Source organism: Dendrobium catenatum, unplaced genomic scaffold, assembly GCF_001605985.2.
Source record: "Dendrobium catenatum unplaced genomic scaffold, ASM160598v2 fragScaff_scaffold_1024, whole genome shotgun sequence".
NCBI lineage: Eukaryota > Viridiplantae > Streptophyta > Magnoliopsida > Asparagales > Orchidaceae > Dendrobium > Dendrobium catenatum.
In genome coordinates this window covers 3,654,433-3,667,913 of record NW_021319486.1, presented here as the reverse complement: position 1 = coordinate 3,667,913, position 13,481 = coordinate 3,654,433, and the positions used below count along the sequence as shown (strand labels likewise).

Here is a 13,481-nt window from a genome sequence, read left to right as displayed (position 1 = left end):
AAGGTTTGGTTTGGATGATCCTGATCAATTAGATGCTTTGCTCTGATGAGTGCTAAGTGTCCCAAGCCACTGAAAGGTTAGGGGGAAAGCCTGGGTTGAGCTGGTTTGCCATTGGTGGCTTCGGGCTTGAGGGGAGGGGGCCGGGACCATTTGCCACTTTTGGTTAAACCATCCTCTTGGCTTGGTTTAAAGGTCCTGTAGATAGCTTTGTCTTTCAAGTGGAATCACTTTAGCAGCTTAATCTAGGGAGAAATAAATTAGATCAAATATTAGACCATTTAAAAAGGTTTTGAGTGATTGCTAACTTGTTTGACCAGTCAACCAAACCCCACTGACTACCGAGGTGGAGAAAGGGGAAAGGTTGTTTGCTGGTCCAAAACTTTCCAAGCTTTGGAATATTGTATTTGGAGTTTGGAAAGAGAGTTAATCGTGAGAGACATTTCTTAAGTTTGGATTGACTAGTTGACTAGTCAAACTCTTGGAGTTGACCAAGATTAAACCTAAGGATGTGTATGCATGTTAATTGAATGGGTTTGGAAGGAGTGTGAAGTCATATATAGAGAGTTCAAATGAGTTGCTAAGTGTCTGAAAGGGTTTGACCAAGGTTAGAGGGATGACTTAGGTCAAACTCAATGGAGTTTTACTCATGATAGGTTTGGAAGCATTTAAACTAAGCTTTAGAGAGGATTTGATCCCATTATGATACATTTGACCAAATTCCAAGGGTTGATTTTGGTCAACTTCTTAGGATTTGACATGGAATGTATTTGAAAGCATTCAAAACATGAAATGGAATGGAATTAATGACTTGATTGGGCTTGGATGGGCTTGAAGAGGCATGCTTTTTCTAATGGGAGGGTTTGACTCAAATGGGTCAAGTTTGACCAGACTTTAACTTAGGTAGACAAGTCAACTATCGACTGGGTCAACATGTCCAGTCAGGCCCAAACCATTAGGATAGGTGTTCAAATAAATTTGAATAATTTGAGATTGATCTCGTGTTTGATTGAGTGAATATAGGGTTTATGGTTGGTCTGATCAACCTAGGTTGACTTTGCCAACTAGGTTACCAGGGTATGGATATGGGCTCAACATGCTTAGTTTGATCAAAAGAGACTAGTGTAGGTGGTCTCATAGGATGGATTGGTCATTTTGTCCAAAATGAATATTTGGAGCTCTAAAGGGCATTTTGGTCAACCCTAGTTGAATTGGTCAACCAGGTCAAACCAAAACTTGAATTTGGGCCCAACAGATCCCAAATGATATTTGGGATTCATTGGGAGAGGTTTAAAGGGTTGAGATATTGAACCATGTTGTGTTTTGGCCAAAAGTCCAAGTCTAAAAATCCCCTCAAATGGCATTTTGATCATTTTGACCCCTAGCCCACTCTAGGTCAAACTGAATCTTGCAAAATGCATTTTATTGGTCAACATACTATAACAAAGGTTATGTGCATGGTTAAGCATTCTTGGAAAGACCCTAAGATCAAGATCAACAAAGGGACTGACATAGTGGCATAGACAGTAAATATTTGATGATTTTTGCAGCTTTGAAAATAGATTTAGTTTCTGGGGCTAGAGACCTTTGAATGAGCTCAAATTTGAAGGGTTAACTCTAGATACATGTTTGATTAAGATGAATTTGATGGATCATAAATCAGAGATCATTTAATTTCATTTCAAAGTGATTGAAAGATTATATATAAAGGGTTTCAGGACTTGGACTTTTGGCCTTAAGTTTTGAATTGGGAATCTGAGTTTGAGCTGGATTTTGGGGTTTGATTAATTAAATTTTGGAATATCTGAATTAATCACAATCAATTGAATGATTGGGATTGATTGGATAAGACTAATATTTGATTGATGATCAATTGAACTTTGATTGTAGGCAGGATAGGAGTCTAGTGTGGGAATTGGATTGAAGGCTGGATTAAAAATTGATTGGGGTTTCTATGATTAACAAATGGAAAACTATCAACTATAGGGTCACCAAACAGGAGTCTAGACAGGTCTTGATGATCTTATACAAAAATGAGGTTAATAGGGCATCACAGAGAGGTATAAGATAATAGTTAGTGGAAGAATTTGATTGTAACCTGAGTTATAATATTGATTGCATCATTTATTGACTTAATGTGTTTGTAGATTTACTTATTTTGAATGATTTATTTTGTATTTGAGATTTATTCATTGATCAGTTAAAATGGATCCAAAAGGAAAAGAAAATAAATATAAATCTGATACTGAAGTATTTTTAATAATGTTTGAGAATATGATGAAATTTGTTAACATGATTGCCTAGATGGTTAGTAATAGATTAGTAAAACATTTTGGCCCGAATTATAAGAAAATGGGTTAAAGTAGTAAGAAAAAGATTGACAAGATTATGAAAGCATGTGTTCTACAATATGTCTAGCGTGGGAGAAGACATGTATGATCCTATTAAAGGGTGACAAGACAATATTTTAGATGTGGTAATTTTGGGCACAAAATGGTCAAATGCCCATTGCTTGGAATGGGTATGGACATATTCATATTAGAATAAAACATATAAAAACCATTAAAAAAATTGATCCTAAAGTGTCGAATGATACAACTGGAATGATTTTGTTTATATATATATATAAGTTAAGCTTTTTGATGCTTTAGAATTGATTTTGATTAAATTTTTTACATAAATTCTTGAATATTGATCCTTAATCCTCAAATTGATTTGATTTTGGTGGTGTTATTTTAAGCATGAAATCTCTCAAGCTAATAGAGACATGTTAAGGATGATATTTTTTTAAGGTGGGGAGATTGTAATAACCCAAAAAACTTAAAATGAATTTATTTTAAAACCTGAGAATTTGATTTAGTATGTAGAATTGTGGCACTGGGCTGGCAAGGGGAGTAGTGCTAGAAAGCTCCACTATGACTCTAAGCTCTCTAGAATTTTGAATATAAATTAGGTGCAATGATGCTAAGGTGGAGTTGCGACACAAGGCTCTTTCATATGCAATGATGCGATGCTGTAGTAGATGGGCTGTAATGTCCCAAAATCTAATTTGAAAGAATTGTTCTTTTTTTTTAATAAATAATAACCTGAGGTACCTAATTTCTTTTATTAATATAACCACCAGCATAAGTGAAACTATCAATTACAACATCAATATATACATATTTATTTATTTATTCAAAATCATTTACATTACTTAAGACCTACACAATCATATCGCAACTACTATGTCCTGAGTAAAAAAAAAAAAGCTAAAAGAATAATAATCTAAACCTGAAGGATCCTGATTAATCTCACACACCTACTCCCTTATCGTGACTTGAAATAATTTAATAATGTATGATAAGCTCAAGCACCCTAAAAGTAAAACAAATCTAATAATTAAACTCAAAGAACAATAAAGGAGCAATATACATGTGAGTAGTCGAGTAATAACAATAACATTTATATGATTTATGAATATGCGTAGAAATAGGAAACCTAACATGCAATAAGTAGTAACAATAAAGTATATATACCATAAAATAATACAATGAGGAAATTAGTAAACTAGTATGGGCATCAAATTGCATTAGATTAATAAAGCAGTCAATGAATTAGTACTAACAATCATTAAAAAAATATTATAATTAATAAAATCAAAGCATTAATAAAAATTGTTAGAATCATATTAATAATGTAAAACCTTAAAATAGTCTACACATGCTATCGAATATTTCCACTACAGGAAAAATGCTTATTACCGGCGGTTATAACAGGCGGTTTATAGACCGCCGGTGTTGCCGGTGTTGTCGCCGGCGGTTTGACCACCGATTTTTACCGGCGGCCTAACCGATGGGTTTGGTACGTTAAGTTGTCGGTACTAGCGACGGTCCATAAACCGCCGGCAAACCGCCGGACATCAATATGAACCGGCGGTTTAACGGTAAAGTGACCGCCGGTTAGCCGTCGGTAATATAACCGGCGGCTTAACGGCCGGAGAACCGCCGGTTACAATTCCGGTAGTCACCAGCGGCATCCGCCGCCGGAAAACTGCCGCCTAAAGTAACCGTCGGAAAAAGTTTCCTACGCCAATATAAACCGCCGAAAAACTGCTGGTAAAATTTAAAACCGCCGGTTTTGCTTTCCCAACCGCCTAAAAAAATCGCCGGTTTTGCTTTCCCAACCGCCGAAAAAAACCGCCGGTATTTGACGTTTTTCCTGTAGAGTTCACATGCTCAGTATATTATGTACTCAGTATGTCACATACTCAGTATCAATCGAATGAATAAATAATATCAAATAGTATCAGTGTCTGCATCAATAAAATAAAATCAATGGCAGGAGAAATAAAATAATGTCGTAATAGTAAATCTATGTAGTAATAACAAATTTGTACAATAATATGAGCAATACCTCAATAACACACTTTTCAGAAGTAATACTAAACAAGTAAAAAGTTCTGGCTTAATCAATAAATTTCTAACAGTGTATAAATATCGGTAAACTGTTAGCCCAATAAAAAAGAGTTGTCACTCTTTGTCCATCAGTACAGTAATTCTCTCATTATAACTTCCAATTAGTAAAACACGTGAATCAATAGAGGATATAAGCAAACCACAGTATTTAAATGAAAGTTTGTCGGCCACCATCTTATATAAGTTAATTCGTCTCCAACCAACATACATCAATGGATGGATTATGAATAATCCATCATTATTTGTTTTTTCACACACATATTATTATCATAGTACTATAATAATAATAGGGACTAGCTATTACTCAATAGCATACCCATATTCATTTCCAATGAATTGCAATAAATAAAGCATAATTAGGCTGAATTAAGAAAGTGTTAAAATATCATAACGGTAGGAACAGAAAACCCAACTGAGTATAATTTTATATTTTTTTAAATTAATCAAATTATCATAGATCATATATAACAATATTCTAAAGTTTTAATAAAACTAAAATACTATTTTTAGATGTTAAAATAAAATTTTGAATTGATAAAAATTTCTACTTTTTTCAAATCATCCGGTAAAACATCTGAAATAAATATTTAAAAGGTTCATAATCTCAATCTCTATAAGATATAAAAAGCTACATGATGAAAGCTTTACCAATACAAATATTATTCTCATTTTTCGATAACAAAAATAAAAATTTGATCAAAAAAATTCTAAAAATATCAAATTATTGAAATTGGAAATAGTATAATAGTTTCTTACAATAAGATGAGTAAATCTTCCAACATAATCGATTGATGAAAATTACTTTATAGCTTCCAAATCCTAAGTTTTCTTTTCTCTCTTCTCACTTTTTCTCTTATTTTCCCTAATTTCTTCTCTAGCTTGCGACAAAAGAATGTAAAAGGTGAATTAAAAGATTCTGTTAATGGATTTAGATTTAATAATTAATAATAATATAATAATATTATAATTATATAATTTAATCAATTTTTAGTATAAAATTCATATAATTTTTTTTGCGGCTGCAAAAATTATAGAAAATTTCTTAAGGATTTGCACTAATGAACAAAAATTATGAAAAAAATAATATAATTAAATCACTATAATATATATGTTATAACAAAATAATTTGTGATTTGGACTTATAATAACTCTTCAAAATTTATTTCAGTAGGTTAAATATGGGTTATTACATGGGTGTTCCGACGTCAAATACAAAAATAATTTTTTAATATATTTAATGTTAAATATCCTTGTCATTATCTTCTCCCCTCTCTTATTTCATTCTTTGCCGGGGAAAGAGGCGAGGAGGAGGAATTTTTATTAGGTCCGAACACCTGACGTAGCTCTATATACAGACGTCAATAAAATGTCGCCACGTGCTCTTACTCTTTACCGCGCGGCCCGACGACCCGACCCGAAATAAAAGCCCGGTATTGCTATGTTCGTGTATTGCTAGATATTGCTCGGTATTGCTAGGTATTGCTAGGTATTGCTTGACAATAACGAGAATACCACTCTGTCAAGACCAATACCGAGCAATACCTAGCAATACCGAGCAATACCTAGCAAAACCGAGGTATTGCTCGGTATTGCTAGGTATTGGTCTTGACAGAATGATATTTCTCATTGCCGAGCAATACCGAGCAAAACCTAGCAATACCTTGGTCTGTACAAATCAGCTAATACATATCAATATTGGGTTCCGGTCAGGGTCGGGTAGTCGGCCCGCGCGGTAAAGAGTAAGAGCACATGGTGACATTTTATTGGCGTCTGGATGTAGAGCTACGTCATGTGTCCGGACCTAATTAAAATTTGAGGAGGAGAAGAACAAAATGGAGAGAGAAATTCTTTGGGCTTTTTTGTATGTTTTTCTTATTACAAATTTATTCTACTCATTGTAAGTAACTAGCTCTTACTAAAATTTTCAATGATTTTGTTTTTTAAGTATTTTATATCTCCCGTAGATTTTCTTCTGATTTATTAAGCTTTTATACCTTTGTAATATTATATAATTTTATGAAGTAGATTGATAATTATGATTTTTCTTAAGTTAGTGCATATTGTACAAATTTTCCTATATTTCTTAAAATATAGTATTTCATATTTGATATTGACTTTGCATAGTGTAATTAAAGGAATGATGATTGTTGATATTATAATTAATTTGGGTTAGCTCTTAAAATATAATACTATGTGTAAGAAAGTGGGTCGATGAGCTTTATTTTAAATAAAAGGTTTGTGGTATAATCCTGGTTGTAGCATGTAATCGATTGACCGACTTATGTCGACAGATAGAGAGTGGTGACTCTTAATGATTATTGAAAGCCATTTTTGATTTTACTTAAGATTGATGAACAATGACGATAAATTAAATATTGATGGCCAATTGGTCGACAATTGTGCTTGAAAATGTTAAAAACACCAAATTAAAGATACATATCAATTTTGTTAAAAACACCACATGGTGGCAACGAGATGAAAGTCCAACAACTATTGTTCGGCGGCAATGCTTGGCTTAGGTCCGGTAGAGGTGACCGGGTGGATGTCTGTGATGATTAGTCGATGAAAGTCCAATGGTGATGGCTGGGTGGTGAGGGTTCATTAACGGCGGTGCTTCGAGATTCATCACTTAAATCTCTAGCCCAAGGTCTAAGCCTCCTCCAACTTTCCTTCATATGAAGAGTAGAGGTCTATTTATATATTTTTAGAGTGGCATGCTCCATAAATATAGAGAAGATCCAACACAAATTCGGACTGCTCCATCAGACGACCCATATTGATTTCCTCAATCACGGGGCATTCAATAAGTATTTAATACCTTAATGATAATGTCAAAGTTAAGTGATCTTGGGCTTCTTGGATTTGTTTCGTTTAGCCACTAGATTCAGCTATAACATGTTATATTTGTATATCATTTAGTCATTCAATTAATGCTTTAAAACCTTTAAATATATTTTGGGTCCTTAATTTGAGGCCATTTGAGCTTGGATTAGGTGAATTTTGGTGTCATTGGTTTGTATTGTAAAGATGTTCAGTTTGAAATTAAGTTTTTTGAGATTACAACTCAGATGGTCTCGATTTTAATTTGAAAATTTTTAATTTAAATGTCTTGTGATTCATGTTAGATCAAAATGATTTTTGTTGAAAGACCTGTTCTAATGTGAAATAAACTACGAATATATATATATTTAAAAATAAGTAAAAAAAATTTCGACATATATATTCCTACATTATAAAGCCAAATTTTTAATAAAAAGGGAAATTTTTATACATATCACTTTATATCATCCTATTTAGATATCTAATATTAAAAAATATAATATTTTATGCTTATAATTTATAGATCAAATATTGATGCAATGAATGAAATATTTTCATGTTGCTCTATAATTTTTAATATTTTATTCAATATGCCCATATTTGATATATAAATTACAAATATAAAATATTAAAATTTTAATGTGCCCATATTTCAATAAAATGGCGTGGACGTAAAACCCAAAAAAAAAAAAAAAAAAAAACATTTACTCGTATTTATTCAAACAAATTTCAAGGGGATCGAAATTGAGGAAGGCATATGCAGCCATGGAAGGCTACAAGCTTTGGGTGCAGAAAAACAGGGAATTCGTGCAGTCCCTGGAATCCCTCGCAAATGTAACTAAAGCCCTAACTTCCCTCTTTCTTGCCTTCGATTTTGTATCTGTTTTCTGGTCGCTTGGAGCATCTGTTTTTTTGTGACCTATTTACGCGCGAGTCGAAATCTCTGCAAGCCAACTACTTTATCTGAAGCTGGCGAAAGTAAACATTTTGCATCTGCTATTCCTCTTGTTGCCTAATTCTAGTCTTGATTCATTGCCCAGGGCTTGACATGGCTTCTTCCAGAGCGCTTCTCCAACAACGAGATAGGTTCCGAAGCAGGTTCTGTGCAATTTTGGTAACTTTTATTGATATTTTTGTTTTTGTTATTCTAATTGTGATAATCATGCTTGTTTCCCTGTTTTGATTCATCGGTTTTCACTTCCTGTTGTGGATGAAATTAAGAAAGGGTAAAAGTTGGATTAATTTTATATGCGTATTGCAATTTGAAATGTTCGAGTTGATTTTACAGTATATGCTTTCCTGGGCATAGTCAGCGCTGTGAATCAACACATAATCAATACAAGCTCCGGAAAATGTCAGCCTCCCGGTTCAGAGGAACAGATTCCATGGTCTTTATGCATTTCCATACTCAAAGATTTGGAGACAGTAGTTGAAGTTGCTGCCGAGCACTTCTATGGCAAGGACAGGAAGTGGAACTTCATTATATTCATGGAATTAGCGAAGTAAGACAATTCTTTATCGACCAATTGCGCTGAATTTTACTTGATTTTTCTTTAAAACCTTTGAGGGTGACGTTTGTAGTTTCAATTCAGGGCATTGGTTAGATTAGGTTCATTTCATGATAGTGGATATCATATGCTTCTTCAAGGCGGGGAGGTTCTTAATGCAAAGAAGCTTCCTGGGGTTCCAGAACCTCATCTTGGAGGATCCAGGAATCCCGAAATGAGTGCTGGATATTGTGGACCCGGGCAATTACACCATTTTAATGGTCAAATACCTTCAAGTCTAGAAGGAAGAGCCATGGCAGCACTGAACAGGTTTGGGGACAAGGCTAGGATGGCATCTGATCAAAAGTTGTTGAACGGCTTTCATTATATTTCCCAACCTCATGGTATAAACTGCTTTTGTAGATAGCAATCATCTTTGTTTTCACGTAAGAGTTTGAGGTCTCCTTGATGATGGAGTTTTTGCAAATTAATGTTTTGATCACAGCTATGATGTTCAAGAAGCCAACTCTTTCAACCATTTTGTCCCAGAAAGGAGTTTATGGCATGTCTTTTGTGGTGGGAGAATTTATCTCTATATTGAGGCCACTTATTTATGTTCTTTTGATTCGAAAACATGGAATTCAAGCTTGGAAGCCTTGGTTTCTTTCTTTGGCTATCGAACTTACTGGATTGAGCTTTCTCTTATATGGAACAAGCTCGGGTACCAAAAATGGAGATAAACTTTATCACCTTTCTACACCAGAGAAAGATGAGGCAAGTAAAGTGCAGTTCTCTGTTGTGAATTATGATGATTTTTTCCCTATAAAGTATACATTCTGGTTCAAATCTATTAAAAGCTGCAATAAATTTGTTTTATGATAGTTTTTCTTTTCTCTTAAACTAGGTGAGAAATAACTTTTTTTTTTTCTGTGTGATGTGTTTGTGATTATTAGTGGCACTTTCCTTGGTTTTAATATTTTTTATCATTCACCTTGATTAGATCAAAAGACGGAAACTGATATGGGCACTATATGTCATGAGAGATCCATTCTTTACTAAGCATACAAAGTATGTATATAGTTTTCCATGTACCGCTACAAGGTAGTTTTTATACTGGAATCGTTTCTAACACATTCCATTTTCTCAGGCATCGTCTTGAAAAAATTGAAAACTTTATGAATCCGGTCCCATTTCTTGGGTTCCTCACAGGTTTTCCTCAATTTCTTTTACATTTTAATGGCACCTGTTTCATTTGTTTAGTTGACATTGATGATATGATGGCATGCTCTGTCTCTTTGGTAAGTTGCTTAGTTAAGTTTTCTAAGGAAACAAATTCACTTGTTGTTGCAGGTAAAATTGTTGAACTGCTAATTGGAGCTCAAACTCGCTACACATACACATCAGGTTCATGAGATAGTTAAACCGTCAGCATGTTACAGTATCTTCTTGGGTTGTGCTTGTCATTTGTTTCAAGGATATGGTAGTTTGAACTTGAATTGCAATACACGCGGCATTACTTTAGCATCTTACAATTGAAAACTATGTAAATTAATGTTTTTGTCCACCCATATATTGATATGTGTTTATAAAAGTTCCCAATTGGAATGGGCAATTTGTTGAGCCATCTTATCTATTTTCTTTCTTTTTTACTTCAAGATTAAGTCACATAATAGAGTGGTTAGCAAAATTGAGTTACTCGTGAACTAAAAACAAAGAACTTATTTAATATCCACAGTAGATTGATATTCCTTTTTTCTGAGAACTGGATTGGTTCACTCTTAAAATATTTTTTGTTTTTATCTAAAAATTTATATAATACTTATGCAATTAATAGAAGGTTAGGCTTTCAATTCAGAAGAAATGAAGTATCAAATTCATTTAATTAGCTGTAGTAGCTAAGAAAAATGACTTCACGATGTTTCTTAAAATACATTAGGTAACAAAATAGAGGAAAGTAATCTTGAACCAAAATAATTGCTTGCCAAAAACATTATATTAGATTCGATCTGATTCTCATTTTCATGACTCACTCACGTTTGGGCTTATGTTCAGAAACAGATATAGTCTCAAGCGTAGATAAATTGCATTGTAAAGCTACATTCTTGATTTGGTAATATTCTTTTAAACCTAAGTCAGCATTAGAAGGGCTAAAAATTTCATGGATTGTAAAATTCTAAATAAGATGAGTCTTGACTTAAGTTTGTGGATGCTGTTGCTTGTGCGCGTGGATCATTAGCAGATTTTGTTATTTTAGGTTCATCAAGGGATGGATCAATAAAAATAACAAGAGGTTACTTAAGATATAATTCAATCTTTATATATTTAGAGTAAGTCATATTTATTGTCTTGTGATAATAAGTACTTATTTTCTATCTAATGTTTTTCTTACGACCGTTAATGAATATTGGTGCAATATTTTATGATTTTTCAAGAAAACACATTTCAAATGACTCTTCAAACTTATCAAATTACTTCTCCACACTTAAGAGTTTTTGCTAAGGTTTAGAAGTTTTTCAATTGATTGCATATAGTGTTGTGGTGACAGATATGACTGCTTAAGTTTGTATTTCATCTTAGCTCATATAGTAATAGGATTATCTTCATTCTGAGCCTTTTTCCAAAATATTTAAGCACAATTACCAACTTAGCGTAAACAATTCTAATACAACTTTCATCAATCATGTGGTTCTTAGTGAATACATTATCAAAATAAGCTAACAGTCCAATATACTATTAGAATTTTGCTGTCTATTAAAATTGGAGACAAAAGTCATTTCAATGTAGACTTTTATCAAATTTTAAATCATGGCAATTCTTATATTTCCTATATTTTGTAATGGATTGAATAAGATCTTCACGTCATTCAAAATTTTTTGTAAACTCACATTAATGGTGGTAAATCTTTTGTTAGATGTATCCATAGTTATGATGATATTATAAGTCTAGCTATACAAGAACAACGCCACCACCACAACCAACAACATCAAGCCTTTATCCCACTACGTGGGGTCAGAATGTTGTAATGAAAATATATGTAGGTATATTATATTAGATAACTAATAAAATATACTACCTATAAATTTTATGTTATGTTGCTGACATTGGAATGTAAAAACTAAATGTAAAAACTAGCAATTAAGTTCATATGAGTGTCAACATTATGTTAAAATCAAGGGCTTTTTACCTACATAATACCTAAAATTACTGTTTTTACATACCTAACTAAACTATACTGTTTACTCATATATCACCTAAATAACATTCTTCTCATTCGAAATACTACTCCGTTACACTCCATCAAAACCCGACCCCGACCCCTGTGAGCCCGATCTTTTTCTCCCGTGAAAGCTTCTCTGATGACCCCTGCCTTTCTCTACTCCTCCATCTCGTGCGAACAACCACACCGAGGAGGCCTCCCCTCGCCTTTTCTTCTCTCGATGCTCACGCTTCTCCACTCTCCTTCTCTCGATACTCTTGCTCTCATATATGTCCTATGTTGCACGGATACGCCTATTTATGAGGCATGCTGTATCAGACACGTGTTAGATACGGATACGCCTCCGATACGGCTTTGCCTTGTCCAATTAAAATATTATTTAAATTTGATCAGACACGCATATCGCTTGGTACTCGGTACTGCTCATTACTCGGTATTGCTCGGTACTGCTCGATACTGTTCGGTACCGCTCGGTACCAAGCGATACTAGAACTTAGTACTGCTCGATACTCGATACCACTCGGTACTGCTTGGTACTGAGCGATACTAGAACTCAGTACTGCTCGGTATCGGAACTCGGTATCACTCGGATACTGCTCGGTACAGAGGGGTACCGAATGGTACCAAGCAGTGCCGAGAAGGCAGAGAAAACTTTAAAGCAACTCTTACAATAAAAATTAGTTTCGGGGGCGTTGCCCCTTGACCCCGCGACCTGCCAGGGGGCATCGCCCCCTTGGACCTCGGCATAGGCGCAACATATCTATACTTTTTATTAAAAATTTTCATGTTTCAAATTCATGATGATTAATTATGTCGATCCTTCTTACTTTTAATTAAAAACTTCATCTGCTGGACAAATTATGTTTTTTTTGTTGTTGTTGTACTAGACATTTAAATATTTAATGCTTACTTTTATTTTGATATTATAAGATATAATGCTACAAATGTTGTTGCTTTCATTTTTTTTTTACTTTTCAAATATTATGCTTTTAAATATTTAATATATTATAATGTCGTATCCGCGCCGTATCCGTATCCTGTATTTTTAAGAATTACCGTGTCCTGTATCCGTATCGTGTCGTATCCGTGTTGCCGTATCCATATCGGTGCAACATAGCTGGCCACCTCAAGTCAAACCCAACGCCTAGCTCGACCTCTCAAATTGGTTCTCTCTCTTAACTCTCACTTCCTCCCTCCACCTATTTCTTTCTAATCTTCTTCTTCTTTTATGATGGTAAACTTGAATTATGGAGTTGAAGGTAAACTTGAATTATGAAGGTCAACCTTAGAGTCTAAAGGTTTTCGTTTTAGTAGATCTAAAACCGAATATATGGAGTATAATTTTAGTAGTAATATATCTATAATGGAGGGATTGTGACTTTGGCGATCAAGTCATTAATAAGAGTATACATTTTAGATATCTTGGGTCTATTGTTCAGGTGATGGTGAAATAGATGGAGATATTATTAGTAGAATTCAAGTTGGATGGTTGAAGCAGAGGAA

General features: G+C 33.8%; 1 protein-coding gene across 1 annotated transcript; it reads left to right on the top strand.

The window, feature by feature from the left end:
• The first annotated feature begins 7,965 nt into the window (after nt 1–7,965).
• On the top strand, nt 7,966–10,390 carry LOC110097151 (peroxisome biogenesis protein 16). Its single transcript, XM_020823397.2, has 8 exons — nt 7,966–8,108; nt 8,315–8,372; nt 8,563–8,776; nt 8,867–9,165; nt 9,267–9,535; nt 9,762–9,829; nt 9,909–9,970; nt 10,112–10,390. The coding sequence occupies exons 1-8, from the start codon at nt 8,040–8,042 to the stop codon at nt 10,171–10,173; spliced, it is 1,101 nt and encodes a 366-aa protein (XP_020679056.1). The 5' UTR covers nt 7,966–8,039; the 3' UTR covers nt 10,174–10,390.
• The last annotated feature ends 3,091 nt before the right edge of the window (nt 10,391–13,481 follow it).

Excerpts from the sequence above, each read along its gene's own strand:
- LOC110097151 (XM_020823397.2), top strand. The coding sequence starts at position 8,040 with ATGGAAGGCTACAAGCTTTGGGTGCAGAAAAACAGGGAATTCGTGCAG. Across the intron at positions 9,830-9,908 it reads TTCTTTACTAAGCATACAAA|GCATCGTCTTGAAAAAATTG; the intron begins GTATGTATATAG and ends CCATTTTCTCAG. Across the intron at positions 9,971-10,111 it reads ATTTCTTGGGTTCCTCACAG|GTAAAATTGTTGAACTGCTA; the intron begins GTTTTCCTCAAT and ends TTGTTGTTGCAG.